The sequence below is a fragment of the Cygnus olor genome, chromosome 1 (assembly GCF_009769625.2).
Source record: "Cygnus olor isolate bCygOlo1 chromosome 1, bCygOlo1.pri.v2, whole genome shotgun sequence".
NCBI lineage: Eukaryota > Metazoa > Chordata > Aves > Anseriformes > Anatidae > Cygnus > Cygnus olor.
Window position 1 is genome coordinate 74,821,249 of NC_049169.1, and position 26,899 is coordinate 74,848,147.

The window sequence follows — 26,899 nt, forward strand, 5'->3', positions numbered from 1 at the left end:
GCAGGACAAGGACCCATCACTTGTCAGTCACTTCTGCAGTAAACATTGCCGTGCCACCTGCGGGACACCCCATCCCCTGTGCCAGCTGCCCCCCCACTAAACCACAGCCCTTGGTGATGACAGCTTTAATACCCCCACCTCAATACCCCAACTTTAATACCCCCCAGGCTGGCTCCCACATCTGGAGAAGAGATTCTCCATTACCGGGGGCTGAATGTACGAGGTGGATATAAAGAGGCCTTATGTTGTTTCTTTTAAGACTTTATTTGTCTAACATGCTTGACCAAAAATTACAACAACAATCAAGTTATGCCAAAATGATTAAATAACCTTTAATCTTTCATACCTCGAGTACTTTAAATGATATTTTGAAGTAACAGCTGCTTTCATATCCTTTTCACATAAAAATACACAGTATTTTGAAGATACCTTAGGCAAAATTATTTTTAAGAGAATAGTTTATGGTCAACATAGAAATTTTGTCGAGGCTAATAAAAGGACCTCTTTTCCCCACTTTTAACATTTTAGTGTAAGTGCCATGAGTGAATGTAAACATTTCAGACTTTAACATACAGCCAATTTCCTGCCACATATGTTTCAAAACGCTTGAGTTGTGACTAGCTAAGACACTTTTATTCTAACTGCATGCTATTCTTCATCTTCCCAATGATGCTGGGAGTTCACATTAAACTAAAAATTTCAGTCCTTGCTGATTTAGGAGCTGATCTTGCAATTTCTACACCAATGGATTATACAAAAAGTAGACCCAGCTGAATTCATGGTAGACTGTTCTTGTGCTGCAAACTATGCACACCCAAAACAGTTGCAGGACACCGCTGGTTGTTTTTCTGTTTGCTTTTGTTTCAGGAAAAAAACAGCAAATTAGTCAAAAAGAAAATCCAAGTCACTCAACAGCTCCAAGAAATGACAGATCTGTGGCTTGCCATGTTTTCTGGTGTCAGTGGGTCAGTACCTGGGTTCAAATTTCACAGCTTCCAGCATCAGTCAGAAGCGCAGCTGCATGTGGTAAGCCAGCAAAATGTGGTGTTTCTGCCTACTTTGCTTAGAGTTGAGGCTGCAAGCCTGGGGTTGCAGAACAGATATTTAAGACTGTGTATGTATATAATGTACATGCAGCTGCTACACAAAGGTCACATTTAAAACCATACATCAGGCAAAAAGTAACCCACACATCTAACCAGTGTGTGTGCAGGTATGGGCTACCCACAGACCTGCGAACAACCCTGTATTGATGGTGCAATGATTTGCCTCATGTGTGGAAACAAAATTAATATATAGATGCAGTCAGCTCCAAATTCAGAACGTCCACGTTCAGGTTACACCAGTTACATTACCTCCATCAAGGCAAAAAGGTTCCTCTTTGAGCATGGAGATGTGTGTTAGTTCAAGGCAGAAATGTGTTGTGGCACACATTTGAAGCACGTATTTTTGTGGGTTTTAGTCAATTCTTGCGCTTCTGCCTCGGACTGGACTGAAATCCCAGCAGATTCAGCACCTCTGTTAACCTGCAGGAAAGCTGCAGGGGAACGACTAGTGTCAGCCATCCCCAGCAGCTCCCACATCATCTGCTTTGCCTCGGTATGCCAACACAATAGATGGACTTCAACTGGGTTAATGGTTTTGTCTCAGGCCTCTCTCAGCAGCGTCTCTGAGCGGGCACATGGGAACGATAGGTTTTGTGCGGGGACTCTTGCTCTGTACCCATTGGCAAGTACTCATCACTCATTGCACTTATGCTACTACATAGATGTCTGAAAATGAATGCCCAAACTCCACTTTGGGATGACACCCCCCTCTAAGTCCGTACAGTTTCCCAAAGGACAAACCGATCACAATGACATTTAATCACAGCTGACGTGGGCCAAATTCAAACCAGCAATCTCATCATTGGCTGCGTGTCCCAGTAACAATTTTAAACAGTCCCAGTGGGTTTTATTTAGAATATCACTACTGAACATCAGGTTGTTGTTTTTTTTTTTTTTTGCTTTTGCTTTTTACATACAATCACATATCGCCTTAACATATGAAAAAACACTTATATATATTTTTTTTTTCCACAGGCAAGGCCAGGTTACAAATTCCTGAGTTTATACTGCACTTAACACAGTCTCCCGTCTTGAATTTTGAGCTGTTTACAGCAAGCCGGCAATATGCACCATTTCCCTTACCATCTGTAATGCCAGATGTAGTAAAACTTCATTTCAGTAAAGTGAATTGGGGCCTCTGCTGCACTGGTTTTGAATAGATGCACAGAATCAAGACCTGGAGGACCTGAAATAATTGCTTTCCTCCTGTGACTGGTCATTCATGTACTATCTTTTGTACTTGCCATGTTAACTAAGGGAAAACATCTTTACCATCACATTCCAGCTATCAAGAGCTCACTGGGAAACATCTGAAATGAGGAAATCCTAGTCTAAACACTTATGTTTAAACTTCAAACTTTCTTGAGGAAACACTCCCTTGAAAGACATTGTTCTTTTAGTAAGTCCAATATAATGTACGGTATATACATAAGTCCCTACTTGAGATATATATATATATGCATATGTATATATATGTGGAATGCATTCACTGTGCTGTGTTCACAAATATTTTAATGACGACATGTCTTTAATCTGTTTCTGGCACCAAAATGCCTGTGTTTGTCTTCCGTTTCTGTCACTTGAATTTATCTGTGAAGAGATAGCAGGAAAAAAAGAAGAAGGTTTTTGCTTTGTTGAATAGTTCCTTATTGGGATTCTCAGCCAGCAATATAAAGTTGCTAATGTGTTGGGCACAATATTAAATCCTTTATTATAATCATGTGTTCCTTGGAGTAGGTAAGTCAATAACTATAGGTGGATTTAGTGGCTGGTAATTCACAGTGCACACAGATGCATTCACATAGGTAGTAGTTCCATCAGCCATGACACCATAACCTATGGAGAAAGAAAAGCTCTGGTTACTATTATTATTCACTCTTTATTAATTGTTTTTTATTATTTACCTTTATCATTACCTTATCGTACAACGAGTGCCACATATATTACTTGGAATGCATTTAAAATTCTTCTTAATGCAAAATGTAAAGGTCTCCAGGATGAATACCATCTTTTTCCCACAGTAAAATAGTCTGCCATCTTTTAAATCACATAAAACCAAAACTGACCCCCACTGGCTAGTGGCTACAATCTCCGGCAGCCTGCTCCCCAAACCTCCTTAGAAACACTAATACTCTTTGCAAAACTTTTTTCTTAAAACCTTCTCAGTTTTGGAAGAGATGGGAAGAGAGAGCTTAGAAAATTTCAACACTAAAAAAATGTCCGTACGTCACTTAGATTTGCGGTCATCAGTGCACCAGCGTTTGAGCTATTTTCCTTTTTCCACCTTTTTTTCTCTGTGCTATGTTGTACATCTTTTAAGAAACCAATGAAGAAAAAAGATGACATGACTAAGGGGAGGGTGTGTGCATGTGCACCAGGTTGGGATTTGAAGGAACCACTTCCCATGTGTTTGAACTTGATGACCAATTTCAACCAAACTTGACGGAAAGACTCTAAAATGCCTGCCCAGGCAGAGAAAAAAGACTTTATTCATGCATTCTCTGACAGACAAGGTGAATTCACATCCTAAGATACTGTAACATTTCCATGGGAGAAAACACCTCCTGAATGTCTCACCAGTGGGGGAAGTCAATAACTACATCTCCTGTGTGGCTAGGCACCCAAGCCAAACAATTCCAGAGCTAAATCTGCAGGAAATCAAACTTCCAGTTCTAATGTTTGTAGAAATACAGTGAAATGATGTTTGAAAAAGTGAAGAAAAAGCCCTTTAACTACCATGGTGTTATGAAAAATTAGACACACTCTCCACTGTCAAAATCTTTTCATGAATGACTAGGAAAAAAAACATGAGCTTGATTACACTAAAACTAAAAGCTTAATGTTGGACACTCGAATTGAAATAAATGCAAGTATTATGCTCAATATGAAGAAATGCATTCACAATCTGAAATGCATACACGATTTTGGAGAAATCACCTGGTGGAAAGCTTTTGTACAACAATTCAATCTTATTATTAATGTAGTTAACAGAGAAACATATTCATTGCTACGCTGAGTTAAAGCTATTCATATCCTAGGTACCTAGGATCCCAGGTTTTCCAAGTGTAATTTCATGTCTTATAGAAGCGTTGTTACTTGCAGAATTTACAAACAAGAAACCAGTAGCCAAATAGCTTTATTTTTCATTCCTTAAAATACCCTGAATAATGCAGGGCCTCTTGGACTCCCCATGGAAAAACCACACTATAGTTAGGAAGTAGGGAGGGAAGAGAACTCTGTCAGGTTCCTGTCACATGCATTTCTTTAAATCATGTGCCGTTTACCACAGAACAATTGTTCTGTGTAAAACACAAACTGTACCGAGGACAGCCGGCTTTGCTGCTGGGACTTTCTGTCTCCTCAGCTACACATTTGCAGAGAACAAAATCAGCTTGCTAATGCATTCTTTTTGCTGAAAGATTCATCATGCTACAGTTTTCACTCTTCCCCTACTGCCAAGCACTGGCTGAAACTGGCAGAGCAGTATTTTAGCTGGAATCCCAGCCATGCTGCTCGTCACCACCAAGGTTGATCAGCAGAAAGGCCATGTGTAGAGGTATTTTTTGGCAGACACAGAAGTGCAGAGGGAAAATAGGGAAGAAACATCTCTTCTAAGCATCTCGTCCTCATGGATGTTCAGTAAATGACTGCTGCAGATGTAGCTATGCTCAGTCAGGGGAGGAACTCATCTGTTCAAATCATGCATTCTCTCTACAAAAAGCAGCTTCATTTGCACAGCCTGTCTGCAATGGGAATTCTCCTCTGCAGAGATTTAGCATCCCACCGCAAAATAGGCTATGCAGCTCCCCATTTGTTTTCTCTAAATTATGATAGTTTACAAGAAGAGTACCTTGTTTCTGTGTTCCGATACCTTCGGTGCCGACTGTATTAATTCACATGATTTACCATTCCATGGAGGTGCCATTCTTTTCCCTTGGGAGCCAAAGTTGGGCTTGGTCTTAGCAGATGTGATTTTGTTTACCTGCCTGAAGCTTCATGGCTCACTAACTGTTTGCTTACATCCCCTGCAACTTACTTGGCCTACAATTTCTGAAAAGACAATGAGTTTGAACTGTATTCACCAGCTCTCTTGTACAAATTCTCAAAGCCTGTTGTAACGTGAAAATGTTAGGAAAAAGTACTGCCTATGCACTGTTTGTTTACTCTGTGCTTTTAACAGCACTTTGGACATTACCTGCACATTAATAAGTCACCACAGATGAGACACACAAGGAGAATGGACTTCATCCTTACCCTCTAAAATAAAGATATGAATGTCTTCTCCATCGATTTTACAGCAGCACACCTCTAACCAATGTCACCCTTAACTTAGCAGTGTGAAAATGCCAAGTGGCAAGTCAGAGTGGGATTTCTTAGGAAGGGTAATGGTTCTTCATAGAAACAGAAGTATCTGAGTGCCAGCTACTCCATTTTTTCCGTTTGTTCATTTCTACTCTGCTGAGAACCCACAGATATCCTACATCAAAGTCTGGAGCAGTCCCAGAAGCAGAAAGCTGGCAGTTGTGGAGCACCTCTTCCTGCCAGTAAGTTAATATTGCCAAGAACTAAGCAGCTGATAATACATGCTTACATGCTGATGGGTACATTTCTGCAGAGCCCAGTGTTTTCTCTTGGTGGGGGTGTGCTTGAAGTCTTGCTGCCATGGAATGCATACAGGAGAGACATCCCTGTAGCTGACAGTGTCTACCTTTCCCTTCACTTGGAGATGAACTCCTACAGTCCCTGACTTCAGTGGATCACATTTGTCACCATTTACTGAATTATGTGAAGGGGACTCATTTTTTCCAGTTAAAACTCAAATAGTCAAGAGAACCACCTTGTTTCGTCTGGCTACAAAATGTTTCCCCTGCCAAAGCAAATAAATACATGGATAAGCATCTTGCACTTCTACGCATGTCAGAAGTGACATCCCTCTTGGTTTTAAATAGGCACTGACAAGGAGAGACAACCTTTATTGTCCAATCTTAAAGATTAAGCCCCAGAAGCACCCCACAAATCACTCTAACCCATTAAAAAAAAAAGAAAAAAAAAACACACAAAACAAACAAACAAACAACAACAACAACAACAAAAAGAAACTGAGACACAAAGAGCTTACAGGAATTATCCTAAATCACAGAGATTCAGCAGAGGAAAATACAATCCATCAATTCTAATATTTAGCCCCTTTCTGCAACTACTGGACTTGTGTTATTTTAAAATTCACAGTAATCCTCACTGTGAAGGAAGCATCACCCTAATTTATAGATGTAGAAACTAAAAGAGAAGCTGAAATACAAATATTGAAAGGCAAGTATCAGTCAATTTCATCTGTATATATGCAGCTAAATAAGTATCTGGATTCCTGAAGTGCTTCAGTTCAAACATTCAATTTTAAAAATACTGGTTAAAGCAGACAGCTTCTGTGGTTGTGGTTTTTAAGTATATATACAGAAAGAAATGTTTTCTAACCTTCATGGATGTGTCCAAAAATATGAAGCCTTGGCTGTACTCGTCTCTGGACTGTGTTCAGCAGCTCAACACATCCTACCCGTTGCATTTTCTTAGGTACCCAGTCTAGAAAACCTTTGGAAAAGAAAGGAAAGCTTTAAAAGAATACATGTTATCTGCAAAGCTGTACTGCTGTAATATTCAAAAATATTTCTGAGATTTAATGTCGCATAACTTCTCATAAGCAGTCATAGAAGAACAGGCATGGAAAAAAATGGTGTTTGCCTTGGTAAGTAGAAGAGGAAACAAGGAAAAATACTTGAAGAAAAACTTAAAAGCCCATCTGAAGAAACAGAACTATGGTAACTCTTGCCAATAATTTTTCAAGTGAAAAATCACTGCATTCTAAGCATTTTTGCACTACTGTTAGCAGGAAAAGTCAATGCTTTATTCATTCTTCTTCCTTTAAGAGACAGAGGATTAAAGAGCAGTATGTCCGAAGCAAGTCTCTGAAGTTAAGCATCTAATTCAACACTTAGCTGTTTAAATCTAGCCCTGGGATGTAGTTATTAAAACCAAACACTTTAACTGATGTAATGGAATTTGTGTGGCTAATGACAAAACTGTATTTTTACCACATCGAATCTTACATTAGTGGAACTGAGGTGAGGAACCCAGAGCATATCTAAAAACGATATCCTCGAGTAGAACTGGCTTAAGGGCTTCAAACAGCCAGAGAAACTCAGCCCTTCTGCAGTAGATACGCTTTAAGTGCTATATTTACTAACACAGATCCCTAGAAAAATGCACTTTTTATGAATATACACAGAAATGCACACCAACTTGCTTCCAAGTCCAAAAACATGCAGCAGGGGGATGCTTACTGCCAACTGAAGTGTGGTGTTTTCTTCACAGTAGTATAAGAAGGATGTTGTTGTATTAGATGCTTTGGATTAATCAATCTTGTTTCCTTTCTATTGTTCTGCCATTTTTATCAGGCTCAAATTTGGAAACGTAAAAGATAAAATTATTCTGTTTTTAAACTAGCTAGACCACTTATCCTCGGGGTACTCAGCCTCCTGACCTGGAAGTCTGGGATAAGGAGCAGAAGAAACCCCCTTGTTTGGGGGTGTCCCCCTGAACTTGTTTCCAGTTCATGTGGAAACAGCTAAGAGACCTGCTGCTCCACCTGGACTGTCACAAGTCCATGGGGCCAGATGGGAGCTGGTGGATGCGATTGCTGGGCTGCTTTCCATCATCTATCAGCAGTCTTGGTCATCCGGAGAGGTCCCGGATGACTAGAGACTTGCTAATGTGATGCCCATCTATAAGAAGGGTCATAAGGAGGAACCAGGGAACTACAGGCCTGTCAGCCTGACCTCGGTGCCAGGAAAAGTGATGGAACAGGTCATCTTGAATGCAATCACGCAATGTATGCAGGACTACTGGGGGATCAGACCCAGCCAGAATGGGTTCTTGAAAAGCAAGTCCTGCCTGACCAACCTCGTCTCCTTCTATGACCAGGTGACCCGCCTGGTGGATGAGGTAAAGGCTGTTCTTGTAGTCTACCTAGACTTCAGCAAGACCTTTGACACGGTCTCCCATGGTATTCTCCTGGAGAAGCTGGCAGCCCGTGGCTTGGACAGGTATACTCTTTGCTGGGTCAAAAACTGGCTGGATGGCTGGGCCCAGAGGGTGGTGGTGAACAGAATGAAATCTAGCTGGCAACCGGCCACCAGTGGTGTTCCCCAGGGGTCGGTGTTGGGGCCCATCCTCTTTAATATCTTTACTGATGATTTGGATGAGGGAATTGAGTGCACCTGCAGTAAGTTTGAAGACAACACCAAGTTGGAGGAAAGTGTCGATCTACCAGAGGGTAGGAAGACGCTGCAGAATGACCTGGACAGTTTGGATTGATGGGCAGAGGCAGATGGGATGAGGTTCAACATGGCTAAGTGCCAGGTCCTGCACTTCGGCCACAACAACCCCATGCAGCGCTACAGGCTTGGGGCAGAGTGGATCGAAAGCTGTGCAGAGGAAAAGGATCTGGGGGTGCTGGTCGATGCTCACCTGAACATGAGCCGGTAGTGTGCCCAGGTGGCCAAGAAGGCCAACAGCATCCTGGCTTGTATCAGGAATAGTGTAGCCAGCAGGACCAGGAAGGTGATCGTCCCCCTGTACTCTGCTCTGGTGAGGTCGCACCTCAAGTACTGTGTTCAGTTTGGGGTCCCCCAGTACAAGAAGGACATCGAGGTCCTGGGGCGTGTCCAGAGAAGGGCTACAAAGCTGGTGAAGGGCCTGGAACACAAGTCCTGTGAGAAGCAGCTGAGGGAACTGGGGTTGTTTAGTCTGGAGAAGAGGAGGCTAAGGGGAGACCTTATTGCGCTCTACAGCTGCCTGAAAGGAAGGTGTGGGGTGCTGGGGGTCAGCCTCTTCTCACAGGTAACTAGAGATAGGACTAGAGGGAATAGCTTCAAGTTACACCAGGGGAGGTTTAGGTTAGAAATGAGGAGACATTTCTTCTCAGAAAGAGTAGTCAGGCACTGGAATGGGTTGCCTAGGGAAGTGGTGGAGTCACTGTCCCTGGGTGTGTTCAAGGAAAGGCTGGATGTGGTGCTTAGGGATAAGGTTTAGTGGGTAACATTGGTGGTAGGGGGATGGTTGGACCAGATGACCTTGGAGGTCTTTTCCAACGTTAATGATTCTAGGATTCTATGTGTTCTGGTACTCTCACTGTGCCTGTCATAGCTCTGTATCCCTGACTTAGATTGTTGCAATGATTGCTGCGAGAATATATTGTACATTTGAAAAAACTGTAGTCAGCCAGAGAGGTACAGAGTCTGGACCTAGTTTTCATGTGTTTACTTTTCAGATTCACTCAAGCATGGCTAAGTAGCAGCTAACCAAGTGGCTTAAAAGACCAAAAGAGTGGTATTCAAGCTCTTGGGAAAGCTCTCAGGTTTACTAGAGTTTCAAAGTAGGTTCATACATTGAGAAATAACTCTTTAGATGCCAGTGCCTGAAAACTGGGCTCATTATACTATGGGTTTTTATGAAAATGGTAGAAGCTTGCCCTACTATCATAGTTGTATCCTAGGTGTCAAAAAGAGGAAGTTCTGGTAATGGATGTAGACTCCTAATTCATTCAGATGCCTCTGAAGACACTGTTGGCTCCTGATGGGGTGATGCACAAAGAGAAAGCCATCTGAGTTACAGACAGAGCAGGTCAATGCTGAGTTCTGTTAATCAGTTCTACCTTTCATTCCTGGTATCCAGTGCACTTCAAAATTCAGTGTAGGAAATAACAACTATTTAAGATGTCACATGGAAGCCAGCAATTCCTCTGGAATCCAGTTCATGTTTTTTTTCAGAGCAAACTCGTTATAACTTTAGGTTTTGTTACATTAACAATTTGAAACAGTTAATTGTCAAAATGTCTGTGGTGAACATAAATGCAAAAGTATTTCTACTTCAAAAACTTCACAAACAGAAATCCATAAAATTAACTTCCCCATTAAACTAAACATTATTTATGTTGAACATGTTTTTGTTTACATGCATTATCACCCTTCTGAAGCTTTCCCATATGTTAGCAGCTTATTATGTACACCTGACTACACAAACTAAGAATAATTGATTACACCTAGCTAACAATTAGAGTTCATCTTAGGGTTTTTTTAATGTTTGGTTACTTGAAACAGGTTTATGCAGCTGTCAGGAAAGTATAAATCTTTGTCACAGACAATCAAGCAGACAGCTAGAAATGAAGACTTAAGGGTGAAATTAAATTAAAAACAAACAAAGAAAAGAAAAGTGAACTTTTTGAAGAGAAATAAAAGAATCATAAATGCAGATCTTTAAGAGTCAAGGAAAGGACTTTAAAAGTTACACTATACATAAAATTAACAAAAATATGCTGATTTAGAAATGAGCATTAGCACTGATCATGGGATCATGAATATTGTATTTTATAAGCTACGAAAATATGCTATATATTTATTAATAACAAACAGGTTAAAATAAAATGGTCGATAAGAGCTGTTTAATCTTTGTTTCCTTATCCTGTCTGAACCTCTGTTTCCTTGCCGCAGTTTCATCCCTAAAGCACTCCTCTAAAACAGAAAAAAAATTAATTGTGGGTCAGATTTTCATTACACATTTAAGGGACTGAGAAACACAAAGTCCATTAACTCTTAATGGTGCTTCTGCATCTAAATCATGCAGGCAATTTTAAAACTATCTAATAATGTAGGATTAATTAGTTTAGGGGGATGCACGCAGTCTGGAAGTGAGTGAATAAGAAAGGACCAGAGAAAATGGATGATGGACAGAATTTAGGCACCCATTCTGGAATGTAAGAGGAATTTGTAAGAACACTGATTGCTTTTTATGATCATTAGGAACAGCTCTAGTGATGCTGTCCAAGATCAGAACAAAAAGAATCAGCTTTCTGGTGAAAATAATTGGCTCCCAGGGTCAAGGAGGATCCTGTCTCTCAAAATGTCCGTGGACAGATATACACAATAAAGAGGTTCTGTAAGTTAGGCAGAGTGCTAATTTCTTTTGAAGCGTAATGTATTTGTTGCCATGGGTGTCAGGGATGCCAACAGCTGATGCCCTCAGGCAAAGTGTTCTGTGCTGAAGCCGTCTGTTAATGAATCAATAAGACAAAGAAATGGGATCTTCAAAAAACCAAAATCCTTGGAGGATGGCTCAAACTGAATAAATAATAATAATAAATAATAATAGCAACAACAATACAGGTTTAACCAAGTGGCAAAATTAGCCCAGTGCCTGAAACTGGGTGCTGAGAAACTTGCTCTCTACCTTCAGTCCCTGGATTTTCAAGCCCTAGGTACAAGGATATTCTTCAAAGGAGCTGAAGGTTGGATTTCTTTACAGCTCACATACTATTTTTAAAAATGGATTTTCAAGTACTAACATTCCTGAAGGAGTTTTAAAACATACAACTTACAAACAAAACTATATCAAAGATCCAGCATTACCACTCAGGCCTTGGATCCATATCAGGATTATCCTCATTACTAACCATTTTGAGAAGATATTTCAAGGCCTAAACAATTCATTTCTGCCATCCACTTTTATGACACAGGTCCACATTACAAGCAGTCTGTGGCAGGGCATGAGACGCCACTTTGGTGGAGTATCAACACACGTCCACTCTGAGAAAAGCAGCCCTTTCCCTGGGATTAGTGAGCAGTGGAATGCAAACATTACATGAAGTAATTCACCCATGCTGTCCAAAGAGCAGGCCAACTATTGCAGCATTTGGGTTTGTGAAGCAGGAGATTCATCAAGTCAGCATGAAAATACAACTTTGGGTTGGAGGGGACATTAGTGCAAGTGAAGGAAAAAGACTGTGCTACAAACTAATCCTGCATTTCTCTCCAAGCAGGCTCCCTGTATCAAGTCTACTGATTTCACCACTGGCAGAGCGGGAGGATGCACAGGCAAACTGGACCTTGTTTATTTATAAAACTCATTAAGACTTTATTTATGAGGACTTCAGTTTTGTACCTGTTATTTAACTCCGTAGGTAGTGATCGTAGGTAATCATGAAACATAAAGCCAAGCCAAAGTCCTGGTGCTGCTGAAATCAGTAGGGTTGTTACTTTTGACTTTTACAACTCAGGTTTCCACTCTTTGTCTAAGGACAGCCGTCAGTTACTGTATAATCATCTGAAATACACAGCTAACAGCACTAATATTTTCTTACCGAGAGGTGGTCCATGTGTTATAAGAATATCTATCCCATCTGGAATCAGGTTCCATTTCTCTAATAGTGCTTGGCCTCGTGGAAGATTAAAGCCCCAGCCATAAAACCAAGGTTGCCTGCCAAGAGAGGAGGAGAATGTCTTCAGTGCTACTTCCATGTATTGGTTATCTAATTAAAATATTGAGATTGACTTTCTAGTAGCATGGAATTTGAAGACACAAATAGCATTCATTTTCTTCTTTCTGTGCACAGTAAAACCCTCTTTCCATACAACCAGTGTTACTTAACTACTGCGGAAAATCAGTGCAGTCTCCCTGTGAGTTTCAGTAGGCAGCACAGAACAAAATATTCATACAGTTCCTCTAACCAGGTGAATAGTAACTCTCACAAGACCTAGGTACCAAGATGTCCACATGGATTAGCATGCTGGATTCCTGTGGTATCTAGAAGAACACCTGCCACAGATAGCCAGGTGTGGATATGTGTTCCACGTTGCCTCACATTGTGTTTGGCCCGTAGCCTACCGTCATTTGGGCAAGGGCAGACCCTGGCACAGCTACAAAGCCCACTCCAAAGATGGAGACATCACCTGTGCTGGTTTGTTTCTCCAGTTGGAAGCATCCCATCAGAAAAAAAGAACACTGCTTCTTTTCCTACATATAATTTTCTTCTGTTCTCTGGTGTGTTGAGTTGCTTTTAAATAAGACTTTACATATTCAGGATTTATCAGACAGGCATTTACATTTTTTAAAACATATTTATAGACCGGCTCATTGTGGAGCAGTGGGACTGTAACACTGCCATTCAGAACACAATTTATCCATACCTTGCTATCCCATTGATTAAAAAAATGTATTTCACAACAATTATATCACAGTGGTAAATTATGTCTTGCTGACTATGCTGTAATTCTCAGCCATAACATTGACAGGTTAGTTTTAGGTTGGAATTTTTTAATAATTTTTTGACTGACGTGTTCTGGGCATGTCCATATTTGAGGAACACCAAATAGGTTGCTGTGATTTAATAAGGTTTATGATAATTGCAGCCTTAGTGTTTATAAATACATACACATCGACCAGACTTCCCTTTGAGATGTTACTTTGTTGAAGAAAGCTTTACATTCCCTCACTGCATCAAAAGACAGAAAGAAATCTTTTAAACAAATTCTCTGAACTACACTTTACATCATGTATGGCAAAGACAAAAGAAAATGCCCATAAAGCTATTATTCATCCTGTTCCATTACTGATGCTTGACTAACATTTCAAAAATTAGCACGTCTGCAATCTTCATGATGATATATTTTCTACTTTTCCTTTTGGAATGCTGCAAAGCACGTCTACCGAAACAGCGTAAAGATACAGAGCTTGCTTAAAATATAAAGCAATGTGTCTTACCCAAGGTAAGAAAATTCTGCTAAAGGGAAAAACAGAAGGGGGCTTTGCAAATGCTTCCTTTTTCTACAGACGACAAAAGCCTCAAGTTTTCTAGAGAGGTGTCTGAAGGCTTTCTGTGTTCACGGCTAGGAGACAGCTCATCTCCTAGCTCCTCATCACACAACTCCCTGCATAACCAGGTGTCCAGAAAAAAAAAGAAAAAAAAGTGAAGCTTTGCACATCTGCCACTGGGACCAGAAATATATCTCAGCCTCCAGAAGCTGTGACGAGTGAGGTGAAGCTGTGTGAAGATGAGATGCTAACAGCATGAAGCAGAAATGTTGTTTTGAGTCAGGTGGCTCAGACCAGGGCAGCTGGCTGAGAAAAAGACCTAGCCCTTCACCAGCTTCTGCCTTCATGTTTCACACCACACGTATCTGGTTAGCTGTTCATCATCCAGCAGGCTTTCCTCCCAGGAGGAACAGCAGCTGGCTCGCAGGTACATGACTTCCCTTCCTACTGCTGGGGCAATCACTCATGGTCTATTCACTGGCTTATTTTGCAGTCAGCTGCTCACAACTTTGGTTTGTAATGCTGTCATACAGACCAAACCCCAGTCTGATCAGAGATCTTTATGTTCCGCTCACCACTGACAGGAGTATTTTTCCCTCACAGACATGCTGTGAAAATAAAGCAAACGAAGTCTGAGGTGCTCAGATGTCACAGAAGTGGCAGGCTTTATAAAAACATACAGAGGTTAGGCCTTTTCCAGATTCCCCACCCCCGCCTTGGGATCACACTACAAACCTTGTGTGCCAAGCAGCTTCCTTCACCAACATGAAAACACTCAACTACTTGGCAAACAGTATTTAGGCCCAGAGCAAGTTTTCCAGGAGCAAAATCTCACTGACAGAAAATATTTGCAAGGGCAAACAGGAGGCAAACAAAGCGTCAGTCACCACAGTAAATCCTGCTTCAGCTGTTAAAAGCCGCTGAGAGACGCAGGGAATGCAGCCCAGTGCTCCCACCCGCTGCCCAGGACAGGATGGTCCCCAGGACCTCAGTGGGATGCAAGGTCAGGATCTGTCCCACCGCCCGCTGGCACGCCAGGCACAGCAGAACCGGCTGCAGCCAGGCTGCTCCCCTGGAAGAAGCCAAGAGGAAAGAACAATATTTGCCAAAGAAGAAAAGGTCAGAAACCTACCGAGCCATTATTTTAAGCACACAATGAAGCATTTATAAGGAGACATAATTGTGACCATCACAGGTCGCATCAGCAGTCAGTTTAATCCAGTTGAAACCCAAATGACCACGAATTGCACATGCAGACGTGAGAGCCTCTGCCTGCCTCTCCTAGGCCCAGCCTGTACATTGCCGCTTGTTAAAAGCCTGTTTCCCCTTATGAATAGGCATGATCTGCTTATTAAGACCTACAGCACTTTCCCCCATCCCTGCCTCCCTTTGTGCCTGCAGCTCGCAGCCACCCGAGCTGCGGGCTGGTAAGTTATGCACGCTGGAGCTGTTCTTTTGTGAAGGGGAAATGTTCGAACTCGCCTGATTTGCCATAATGCTGTCTTTTGTGACAATCCCAAGATCGAAAGAAATGGTTGGAGCATTTCTGACAAAAATACAAAGTCCCACGAAGGATTCAGTGGGGGATGGTAGTGTGCTTTACATTTAAGAGGGAAGAAAAATCATGCATTTCAGTGCCCTCACCCCCAAAGCAAAACAATCTTCATACGCATGCAGGGATTTTATAAAACCCCAAGTCCCTTCTTCAGAAAATTTATTGCAAAACAGCCATCAAAGTTTCTGGGTAGGAAAAAAAATCTTCTCTAATACCTGCTAACAAGTATATGATCTGGATGTCATGCATAGACAACTTGGTCTAAAATTTCCATTTCTGATGAAACCTGAAAGCAAAGTTGAAGTCTTAATATCAAGCACAGAATTTCTGGATCTTTCATTAGTGCTTGCTCAGGAAATGTGTAATGTTTATATAGATACAGATGTTTCAATAATAGTTTGCATTTTATGAAGAAAATGCTATAGAGTATGTTCTAAAAGATAAAATCTGCTATTTAAAAAAAAAAAAGTATTTGGCAATTAGAGATGTACATAATGAATGTATTTCACCTCTGAAGTGAAGCACTCATGTAGAAATGTACTTTGATTTAGATCTTATATTCTTAAAGGGAACAGTTTGGATCTCTCCATTTACTCTGAAATGCAACGGTATTACTATTATAAGAATAATGATTGTCTACATATAAGACTCTAGGGGGAAAATATATTGGAAATGAATTTGTTTACAGCACAATTAACCTTATGTTAAAAACATATGAACAAGTTTTGCGGGTCAAATAATCCACCATACAAAAAGGGCTGAATTATCAGAATTTGTGCTAGCAATCGGATGTTGCTTTATGTACTGAATTTCTATCTTTCTGTTCTAAAGTAACCATTGGAATAATTTTCTTACAGAATGATAGTTGCTATGACAACCATAGCAAATTTTCCTTTTCTGAAACAGATGTCTCATTTAGTTGAAAATTAGAATGTGAAAAACCCATGGGAAAAATTAATTCAAACTTTAACAGAACACTGACTACAATGTAATCTCTTATATGTTAACCCCTTAACATCTTTCTGCACTCTTATAGTAACCTTCTCATAAATTCTAATTAAACCAGTTCAACCTCTTATGAATGACCTTCTCAGCTATCATTAGTGCTTTAGTTGTCTTTGAAAGGAGCATTTATGTTACAATAATAACAGAAAAGAGTCATACGAAAAAAAAGTGGTCAAACATATTACTGCCTTAATTATTTATTAGTTTTTCTTCTTTTATTCAGCTACTCCTGGAAAGAACAACTGTCTAGTCCAAGAATTCTTTTGTCATTTAAATGGGGCATAACTTAGTTTTACATGTGATTTACTGTAAAGGGCAGTGATGCACTACACAGACTTGACCTGTAATTTATGTGAACATCGAAGGTTTTCAATTTTCATACCACTGGTATACATCTCACTCTGGTCAGCAGACGTACAAGGGGACACAAAAAAGGATACTTGACTGGGGAAAACTATCAACGTGCATGTTTTTTTCTATTACACTCAACGAGAAGGTGAAGTCTAAATCATTACCTTGGCTTTATTTAAACGTTTTAACTTAAAGAATGGATTTCTTCCTCTCTGTACGTTTATCTGCTCAACAGGAACCTCCATGGTTCTGCCATCAGCTACAAATGAACCCAACAGGCAGCCACTGGGCAGTTACAAAAACGTTCCCACCACAGCACTGCCTTAGTGCTCGTGTGGTGCAAGCTACCCAAAGAACTTCAGGACTGCCAGATTTACAGCAGCAGCTTCATCTGGGTTGTCCAGTTGTTTTAGACAAATCCTGCCACCAGTAGGCACACAATTACTCTTGTTGACTTCAAGGGATAACTCCCTTACAGAGTCCAATATCCACAGGGAGCTATGGGTGGTAACAGACTCAATAGTTATTAGCATATCAAAGGGATCAGTGGGTAACATCTTGTGTGCACCTGAAGAGCAAAAAATATACAACTAGAACACAATCATTGTATCTCCTCATTTCTGTAAAGCTTCCTACGTAAATCTTTTCTGCAGCTGAAAGGCAAATTCTCTCACTAGAATTCCTCTGCTTACAAAATAAATTTAAATGGTTCATGAACACATGCAGCTTGTACCCATCTTTCCTCCACAACAATTGTCATTTTTCTCTTATAGGAAAATAAGCAGAGAGTGGCCTATGACTGTAAAGAAGCTCAGTGGGAAAAGAATGGAACAAATCCTCTCATTTCCGCTCCCCCTCCCTACAACTGTAGAGACACACATCAATCTAATTTTTCCTGCTCTTGATTTATTAGTTACAGTTCAATGAACAAGGCTATACAATAACGTATACCTTCCTTGTATGCTTGGTGTTCACATCCTTCAGGTGATCATCAACCAATCTCTTTAAGTGCCTTTCTAGCCAAGTAGCTATCTCCAGTAGTTATCTAAGTAGCTATCTCCAGTTCACTGAGTATTTTTTACAGCTTTTTACTCGGTTTTCTCATTTTCTCTCCAAGTAAAGAATCATAAAAGTATGCCTTTTTTTTCTTTTTTTTTTTGGGTGTCATCAGTTGTTTCTACATCTAAAGTAGGTGTGAAATAACAATGTTCTGTCTTTTTTTTTTTTTGCTGCAAGAGGACAGCACAAAACAGGCAGGGATCAAAGGAACAATTGGGCCATTAGTGCTAAAAAGGACTGGCAGGGCACTGTTTGTAGGCTCTGAACAAGTGTTCATCACCTTGGCATCAAAGCATATTAACAGCATAACTGAGTGTCCTGGTTTCAGTTAGGACAGAGTTAATTTTCCTCCTAGTAGCTGGCAGGGTGCTATGTTTTGGATTAGAATGAGAAGAGCGCTGATAACATGCTTATGTTTTAATTGTTGTAGAGCAGTGCTTACACCAAGCCAAGGACTTTTCAGCCTCTCTCTGTCCTGCTAGCGAGCAGGCTAGGGATGCAGCAGGAGCTGGGAGGGGACAGACCCAGGACAGCTGACCCAAACTGGCCAAAGGGGTATTCCATACCATCTGACGTCATGCTGAACAATATATAGGGGTGGCTAGCCGGGGTGGAGGGGGGGGCCGGCTGCTCGGGGATAGGCTGGGCATCGGTCAACGGGTGGTGAGCAATTGCATTGTGCATCACTTATTTCGTACACATTATTACTATTAATACTATTATTATTATTATTATTGTTGTTATTCTTTTCCCTGTCTTAATAAACTGTCTTTATCTCAACTCACAGACTTCACTTTCCCGTTTCTCTCCCCCATCCCGGAGAGGGAGGGGGGAGGGTGAGCGAACGGCTGTGTGGTGTTTGGCTGCCAGCCGGGCTAAACCACAACACTGAGATGTAAAGAAGAACATGTTTCGGAAGTTGTGAGGAAACACATTATGACCAGCTTCCATGTGAGAGAGACAAGGGTGGTACATTATTTAGAGAAGTGGCGTACACCAGTGTACAGAAAGGATTAAATTATGCAAAAAAAAGAAACTGAAGATTCACCTATTCATAATATTGGAAGCCAGGTGTTTTAATGAATGCCAAGGCCTCATACTTAAATCAATTAAATGCACCTTATAGTTAATCTCCTAGATGATTATCCTCTGGAACACACAGCCACCAAGTACAGCTCAGCAGGTGAAAGTCGAAAGTGGCAGGGAGAGGAACTAAGCTAAGAACTTCAGCTAAGACAATAAAAGGCTTGCACAGCATTACCTAGGGAGTCTGTAGTGAACAGCAAATCGAATTTGGATCCTCCATCAGTCTACTGGTCACAAGAAGTACATTTCTTCCATGGGAAAGTTTGCTGTGTTATTTTTATTTTTTTTTTTGCCTTACTTGCTTTGCATCCAAAGTTGTAATTCTCAAAACTCTGAATCAAATTAAATTACTGTTTTCACAAAAGGAAAGGAGTGTAAAAATCAGAATGTGGCCCTTTGTCAGTAATTATTTCTTTTGCAATTTGAGTTACACATGAAATCATCCATCTTTTGTTTAGTAAAGGATTTCATACATCTCTGACTGGAAAGAAGAAAGAATGAGCTGTGACTAATAGGAACTGATCATTTCTAAACATTAATTTGTTACAAAACAATGAAAAATAAAATGAAATCTACTTTATCTTCATAACAAGAACACAGAAGATAACAGGTAAGGAGAAAAAATAATGAAAGACTGAACATGCCAACACCAAATGCAAATAGTTTTTTTCATTCTGCTGGGAACCAAATGATAACATCCCATCTGATATTTTTTTAAATAATAAAATAAACTCCACAAACAACCTTTAAAGCTCATTTGGAATAATTAGATATGAGATTCAATGCTGAGGGTACAGATGTAGAACTGTATGGACATTCAGTATTATGGATTTAATGCACGGCTAACGGGTTTAGCTCCTGGTATCTCAGAGTCTGTTCCCTCAGTTTTCCCAACATGAAATATATATGTACAGGTAGGTTATCCAGACTATATTTCAAATACTGGTAACTGTTAAGTCACAGTGAGAAGAAGGACTAAGAGGGAGTAAGGGGAGTGAACAGCCTCTATCCACAGTACAGTCACCATCTCCTTTTAAATGCAAAACTTGCCACGAATATAACAATCAGTATGGAAAAATAATTCAATTCTCATCCGTGCATGGCATCTCTACAGTTTTTCACTATCAGATGATCAGACAGCTAAAGAAACATATTCTTCTTCTGCACATCTGGCTAGTTGGGGTTTACTTTAGTCCTTTAAGACTGTGCAGAAGTCAGCTGAGGAAATGGAATATCCCTCCAAAGGGAGATGCTATTCTTGTGGTGTGGGGTTTTTTTTTGTTGTTCGTTTTTTTACAATGAAGCTCCTGGAGGGACTCTCTTAGATGAAACATGAATAAAATACGTAGGATGCACAGGTGCACTGAGAATTGATAAAAAAGGCCCTCACAGCAGCCACTTCTCAGTTTAGTAACTCACCAGGTTTACATTCTTTTCTCAAAATACCAGGACTAATTAGGCCATATGGACTAACTGTCTGCCAGTTCTTTCCCTGTTCTCCTTCTTTTTTTTTCTTTTTTTTTAAAGAAAAATCAAAGCCACTTTGAGTTAAGCAAGCATGAAAATGCTTCCAAAACAATTAAATTAATACAGTGCATGCGTATATACACATAAAGTATATTATTGTTAACATTTTCAATTTAGCAACAGATGAACCTGTTTCTTGTTTTAAACAGCACATACTGATACTTCATATGGCCTGTTTCTACCTGAAGTGAACAACATACAAGCAATCCTAAAATCCAAATTAATGTTTTCCTGCAGTCCTAAATTCACCCCACACTAGAGTGGTGGAAAGCAACTGCTGCAATGTAACCTTCTATGCCTACAGCTTAAACACATAGATGTTCATTCAGCTAGCCAGGAATTCTGAGATAGCCTTATAAAAATAATATACTTACCTGATGTAAATTATACCATTAGAAATATGAGACACACACAGGTGTAGCCCTCCATTTTAATATTGGTTCAAATTTGTTTTTTTACTAGGGACGAAAATCCTCATATTAATTCATATTAAATGATGTCAATTTATAAAATAAAATTATGAACGACAAATCCAAAGGAAGTGTTCTGATGTTAAACAGCTCCACAACAAGTGGTAGATTACTGCTTTTTTCCCCTTAAATTCTGGCCAGAAAAAAGAGAAAAAACTGGGATACCCATGTTACAATTAGACCCTGTGATGGTGGCTCTGTTTACAGTTCTGCACTTCCTTAGAGCAGGATGTAAAGTCACAATCTACTTCTCAATGTAGCAATGCACCTATTGTGTAAAAACCTACGGAAAACACATACATACAAGCGACTGTGAAGTAGAGGGGCTGATTCTCACCGCTGTAAACAGCTTGAAAGCTGGTGGAGCTCTGCCAGTTTACTCCAGCTGAGAATCAGCTCCATGTAGATCTGCTCCAAACTAGATAGCTATTTGTGTTTCTCTTGGAACATCGCCAAAGGGCTCATCACAGTACCCAACTGTGTTTACATCTTTGAAACACCCTGAAATTGCTGCTGAGACTACAGCCCAGACTACAGATAGAGCTGGTAGTCCTTTTGTTCAAGTGGGGGAAAAAAAAAAAAAAGAAGAAAAAGCACAAAAAAAAAAACACTTTAAACTTTAAAATCCGCTCTGTCTCATAAAATTAAACTTTTAAGCAAATGTGAAAAATAAACAGAAAACTGCTGTGGGGGATTGCTATTTCACTATCGTGGTTTCTGAACTGCAGGAAAGTGTAGCCAATTCCCTGTAGTGAGATTACAGGTCTCCTCTTCTATAGGTCTTAAATTAAAAACCAGCTGAATACAAAGTGAGCTAGTTTACTGGATCAGAAAATTCAATTATTTCTGCTAAGTAACTGAATGTGAACTACTTCATTCTAATAATATACAACTAATAATTATCACCCAAGAAAGAATTTTTTTCTACCAGGCTAATTAAACTGAAGCAATCTATTTTTCGACTGCTCTCAAATTTAACTAAAGCTAGAAACATTTGCAACAAAACAAGCAAATGCAAATCTCCAGTCATATGCAGAAATATAAAGCCACACCATTTATTCAGACATTACAAGAAAAAGCACTTACCCCGAAATGTGATGGGAAATAAACATAACTGCTGATCTATATTTAGCAGACATACACAGAAGTACGCATGCACACATAGCGTCATGTCCTCCTGCACTCCGGTACAGATGCAGTGGAGGAACACAACTGCAAAGTATATGCAAAGGATCTTTGCATTCAGTAACTGAGTAAGCTCACTCTGTGAGAGGTCACTGTGAAACATCTTAGAGAATTGATCCATATCCAACTTGTATGTGTAAGCAGTACACAACGGTGTTTGACTTACTGTTTTTTTCTCTCTTTGACTATTCAGAGATTGACTTGTTCCAAACTCCTCAGCCCTGGGCAATGTTTGGGAGAAGTCTTTTTTGAGAGAAAACATTTTCTGGAACATTTGTTAACAGGAAAAGAAATAACGAATATTCTAAATTGCTGTCACTTTAAAAAAAAAATCCCATGGGAAATGGAAAAGTAAAAGTTCTCAGGAGTACACAACAGCTAGAATTTATCACACTGGCCTGCCTTTGATTATATTTATGAGCTACAATAGATGTAGTTAGATTTCCACTCCCATTCACTCACATAACCTACTGCAGAGTTTAATTAGTTAACAACAACCATGCTACTTTAACATGCTACAGAAAATTCACTTGCAGTCTGAGAAATTTTGATTTTGCCTCATAAATATTTTTTTCAGCAATTTTTATGATTCTGGCTAATTCTTTTCAGTCACTTAATCTGTACTGCAGCACTCATTAAAAAGACCTCTCCTGAATTCAGTATGATTGCTAATATGAGCAATGACAGCTGTATACCTACTGTCTACTGAATGAGACTCAGATTTCCTGTTTCCAAGTCATGTAAAGAGAACACTTGTCAGGACATGTTTATCACGTGAAATGCACCGATTTTAGCAAAATGCCATTAGTAAAAAATAAAACAAAAAAAAAGGGGGAGGGGGGGGAGAAAAATTATCCAGTGATCTGTTTCTGCTGTTAAACCAGCCAGAATGCACTCTTAAGTCTCACTTTCTGCCCCTGGAAAACCTTTTACTCTTCAAGAGTTCAATATCTTACATTTCTCCCCACCACCTCCCCTAAACAGCTGAATTTAATAGATCAAAATGATTTTGCAGGAAAAACCATTCTTACAATCTCCCATATGCTGCAAACTAAACTACAGTGTATTGCGGTTTTAAGTGTTTTTAGAAGCAGCACTTTCCAAAATGGAAAACAGTTTCTGGTAAGTACAGAAAAGGAAATAAAAATATCACTCGAACATTCCATTAAAACACAATTAAACCTGCATCTATGCACTGCAGTCTGTAATTAACGTATTTTAACAGGATGATCAATTTTGCTTTCTCTCTTCTGAACATGTTGTTATTTCTTACACTTCTGTCACACCTTACCTACCTTTTACTGAATGCCTGAAATAAAAAGTCTTCAGCATTCTAAGTCTTCAGCATTCTAACTGTAATAATACAGCCACATCGGGTAGGCTTAGAAGCCAACCTCTTCCCCAGAATTTCTGAAACTTGAGATGCCTCATTTCTAAATAATGAGTGGCACCTATTCCTCCCACTCATGATAGTCATTTTCTTCTAGAACCATGTCTGTGTACCTAAATTACTCATTTATATTGTCTAACTCAAAGTCACTAATAAAGACAGAGCTCCAAACAGCTCCTGACTTGAAAAATCAGGGAACATCCACCATTATTGAAACATATTTCTGAGCAACCGAAACCCAGCACTCAGTAGTATTTCCACATCCAGCATTCTGTAAACTCCATCACTGACAGAGCTAGACATGAAAACAAGCCACCTGCTCAAAAATTTACTTAATCTGCAATATGCAATGAATGCAAGAATTTTAGAGTGGTATTTTACTGTTTTATGTAACAGTACAAAAGCAACTGCACTTCAGTTATTTGTATTCTTATCTTTTGACCAAGTGAGGATGCAGAAAGGAGAGAACAAATGAGGGTCAGATATTTTACTTAGATACATTTCTAGTTTGGTTTTGTCCAATAACACACATTTTTGAGTCTCTCTACATGTTTTCTTCAGGTGCAAAGTATTGAATAGTTTTTTGCAGATTTGAAAGGGAACTTAAGAACTTAAGAATCAAAGCAGTCATTCTGATGCATAAGAACAGTAATCATTTTCTGTGAATTTTACAGAGAATGAAATGTGCAACATAGTATTTTGCACTGCTGCTGCTTGCTCTAACATCGGTAAGCCATGCTCCCAACTTGGGAGGTACATTATGTTAAATGAAGTCAGTATTTTATTTTAATACAGTTTCATTTTAATTGATGTTCACCTCAATGACTGTAAAGATTTGTACAAGGTCTGGCAAAGTAAACATAAGATGATTCATCAATGGCAAAATGTAAGCATGTCCCTATCATGAAGTGAATCTATAAATCTTTGTTACATTATTCTACTGATGGAAAGTGAGTTCAGTGAGGAATGAAAGAGACTATTACAGCTGCTCTTGAAAAGATGGAGGAGAAAGGCACTGAAACAGAGACCTAAGGATTGGGTAGGCTAGACTCAGCATGAAACAAAAATGAGTCTGCCTCATCTTGCCCTTTGCATGCTCTTTGAAACAACTGCAATTACACACGGAAGTCACCATTCAGCCTGTCCAAAGGACGCATGTTCACACATGCACACACGCTAATAGAGTTTGAGAATAAGTATAATAAAGTCACCTACATTGTGACTAAAAAAAACAAATCAGGCAAGGAAAAAAAATCAGATGAGAGTTACACACCTGTGGCACCACTGATAACACTGGACTGCAGAGCTTGAATAAAGACACTGGGCTGCATGTTGTGAACAGTATACATACCTGCACTGCATCTACAGAAGGACCTAACACCAAAGTGGGGTGATGACGTGCAGAATAAGGCCCTTGCTGAGGTCGCTTTGAGCTGAAGCTGGTGTCCAACACTCACTAACACAACCTGCAGATCAATGTGTCTTGCACTGGGATGAAGCTCAGTCAGAACTCACTGAATGTCCCTGGCCCAGGATGCTAAGCTCAGTACACTCCCCACACACACACCCCTAACCTTCTTCATTTGATTCCCATTATCTGAACAAAGATGTTGTATGAGAGATGTTGGTCGGTGTGTAAACAAACGACGGCTCTATCTAATCAACATCCCATTGGAGAAAAGCAACAACAACAGAAAACAAACAAAACAAAACAAGAAAAAAAAAAGGAGTCCAGCCTGAGCATCTGTCACTTCAGCAAAAATGGTCACAAATGACTTTCTAGGCTGATATTAATCTTTGCTCTCCCATTCTCCCTGACTGGGAAATAAAAGTTTCTGAAGTTCCAGATGGGCTATAACAAAATAATGAAGGAGGAAATGTGAATGCATAGACACTAGAAAAAAATGTAATTCTGCAAAAAGAACAATGAGGTTCTGTTCCAGAGGAACAGATCCCTCCAGATAATCAAAGCAAAACAAAAATCTTCTCTCTGGATAATGAGTCTGGAGGCAATCTCATCCTAAAGGGCTTCTTTAAGTTATCCAGGAAAATATGCCATTTAGAATAAGGAAATGGTCATGTTTGGCAAGAGGGGTTTGATTGTCCCTTCCTCTTTCACATTGCTGAAAATGAAAAAAAAAAATCAAAAAGAAATAAAAGGTTCCCCTGCCACTTTGTACGCCTGTTTTAGGACAGGATGACAGAAGTTTCCCCTACAGCTCTGTACAGCTGCTTAAAAGCATTACGGAGATTCAGTGGGTAGGAAGAAGTTGCCTTCCTTTCTGTCACTTACATTTCTCTTGCTATGTCATGTAAAAGGTGTACTTTTCCCTTACCATTAATGCACAATAGTTCCCCTTGTAATAGAAAATGCCACCAGAATTCCTGCCCTTATCCACAAGGTCAGAGCATAAACACAAAATAACTGATCTTCTGCAGATGCACACCTTATCAATAGATTTAAGGCAGAGGTGCAATGTTAGACATTACAGGGGCAGTAGTATAACCTTTGCCAGATACAAACAACTTCTGATTATTGATCTGTGATCATTCATCTTAAAGTCTTCTCATTAGTTATTGCAAGCAAGAGGAGAAGAACAGAGCTATGTTATTTACTCACTGAGTTGCATAAAATTTGACGTAAAAAACATATAGTACGGCAGAGTTTATTAAGCTCCAGCCATGTCTCAGCCTGTTATTGGAACCTTGTGCAGCAGAGCAGATGTAGCAACACTCAGGATCACATACATGTATGAACCTCAGCAAGGTGCTCTCATGTTGATGCAAAAGCACACATGCACCTTTACATTTATTTATTTTTACATGGTGTTTCTAAACAATGAGCATAAAAGGACTAATACATTGTTGCCTCATTCAGAAAGCACAGCAGATCTTGTGCACGGAATGCATCAGGGTTTTTTTTTTTGTGTAAACAGTGTGTGATTGTGCAATTAAAACCTTTAGCAGTGCAAAGGCACAAGTGGATTGTATCTTAATTCTAGCTATAGCTAACACTAGAACTCTTACATTGTGGGTGTAATGAACTATAATTGAAGGCTGAAGATCTATAACTGAAATGCTCAAAAATCATTAATCAATATAGTTCCATGAATGATGTCCCCATGGATATAGTATCTAATCTGATGACAGAAAAAAAAGACGTTCTGCTGCAATTCAGTTTCAGATTTCCACTTTTATTTTGGCTTTCTGACTTTCAAACCACCTGTCTGGACTGTCCACTGCTTGTCAGCAGTTTGATATCAACAGCAAAGCTCTCTATTGTAAGGACTTTTTTGATACCTGTTCATTTCAGGTATCAATGCTTATACCTAGTTCTAGCTCCATAGTTGCATTTACAATTACGGAAACATTGCTCAAAAGGGACCTTTGGAGGTCTTCAGTCCAACCCATCACTTCAGGGAAGCCTATCACTCTCACTAGATCTCATCTGCCATGACTGTCCTGCCAGGACCTCAGGCTGGATACTCTGCCACCTCTGTGTTGTTCCTGCATGCTGCAATTGTAT

At 39.8% G+C, this 26,899-nt stretch overlaps 1 protein-coding gene across 7 annotated transcripts in view; it reads right to left on the bottom strand.

Annotated features, from left to right (window-relative positions):
- Positions 1–248: 248 nt before the first annotated feature.
- MPPED1 (metallophosphoesterase domain containing 1) overlaps positions 249–26,899 on the bottom strand; it is a 65,274-nt gene continuing 38,623 nt past the window's right edge. For 6 of the 7 annotated variants that reach the window (XM_040565702.1, XM_040565680.1, XM_040565671.1 and 3 more), the window contains exons 5-7: positions 12,295–12,410; positions 6,579–6,692; positions 249–2,942 (exon numbers count right to left, since the gene is read on the bottom strand). In XM_040565702.1, the coding sequence (XP_040421636.1) occupies positions 2,824–2,942; positions 6,579–6,692; positions 12,295–12,410 (349 nt within the window). In that variant the 3' untranslated portion in view covers positions 249–2,823. Of the gene's footprint in view, positions 2,943–6,578; positions 6,693–12,294; positions 12,411–26,899 lie in introns of those variants that run through there. The other variant, XR_005822069.1, reaches the window with a different exon arrangement.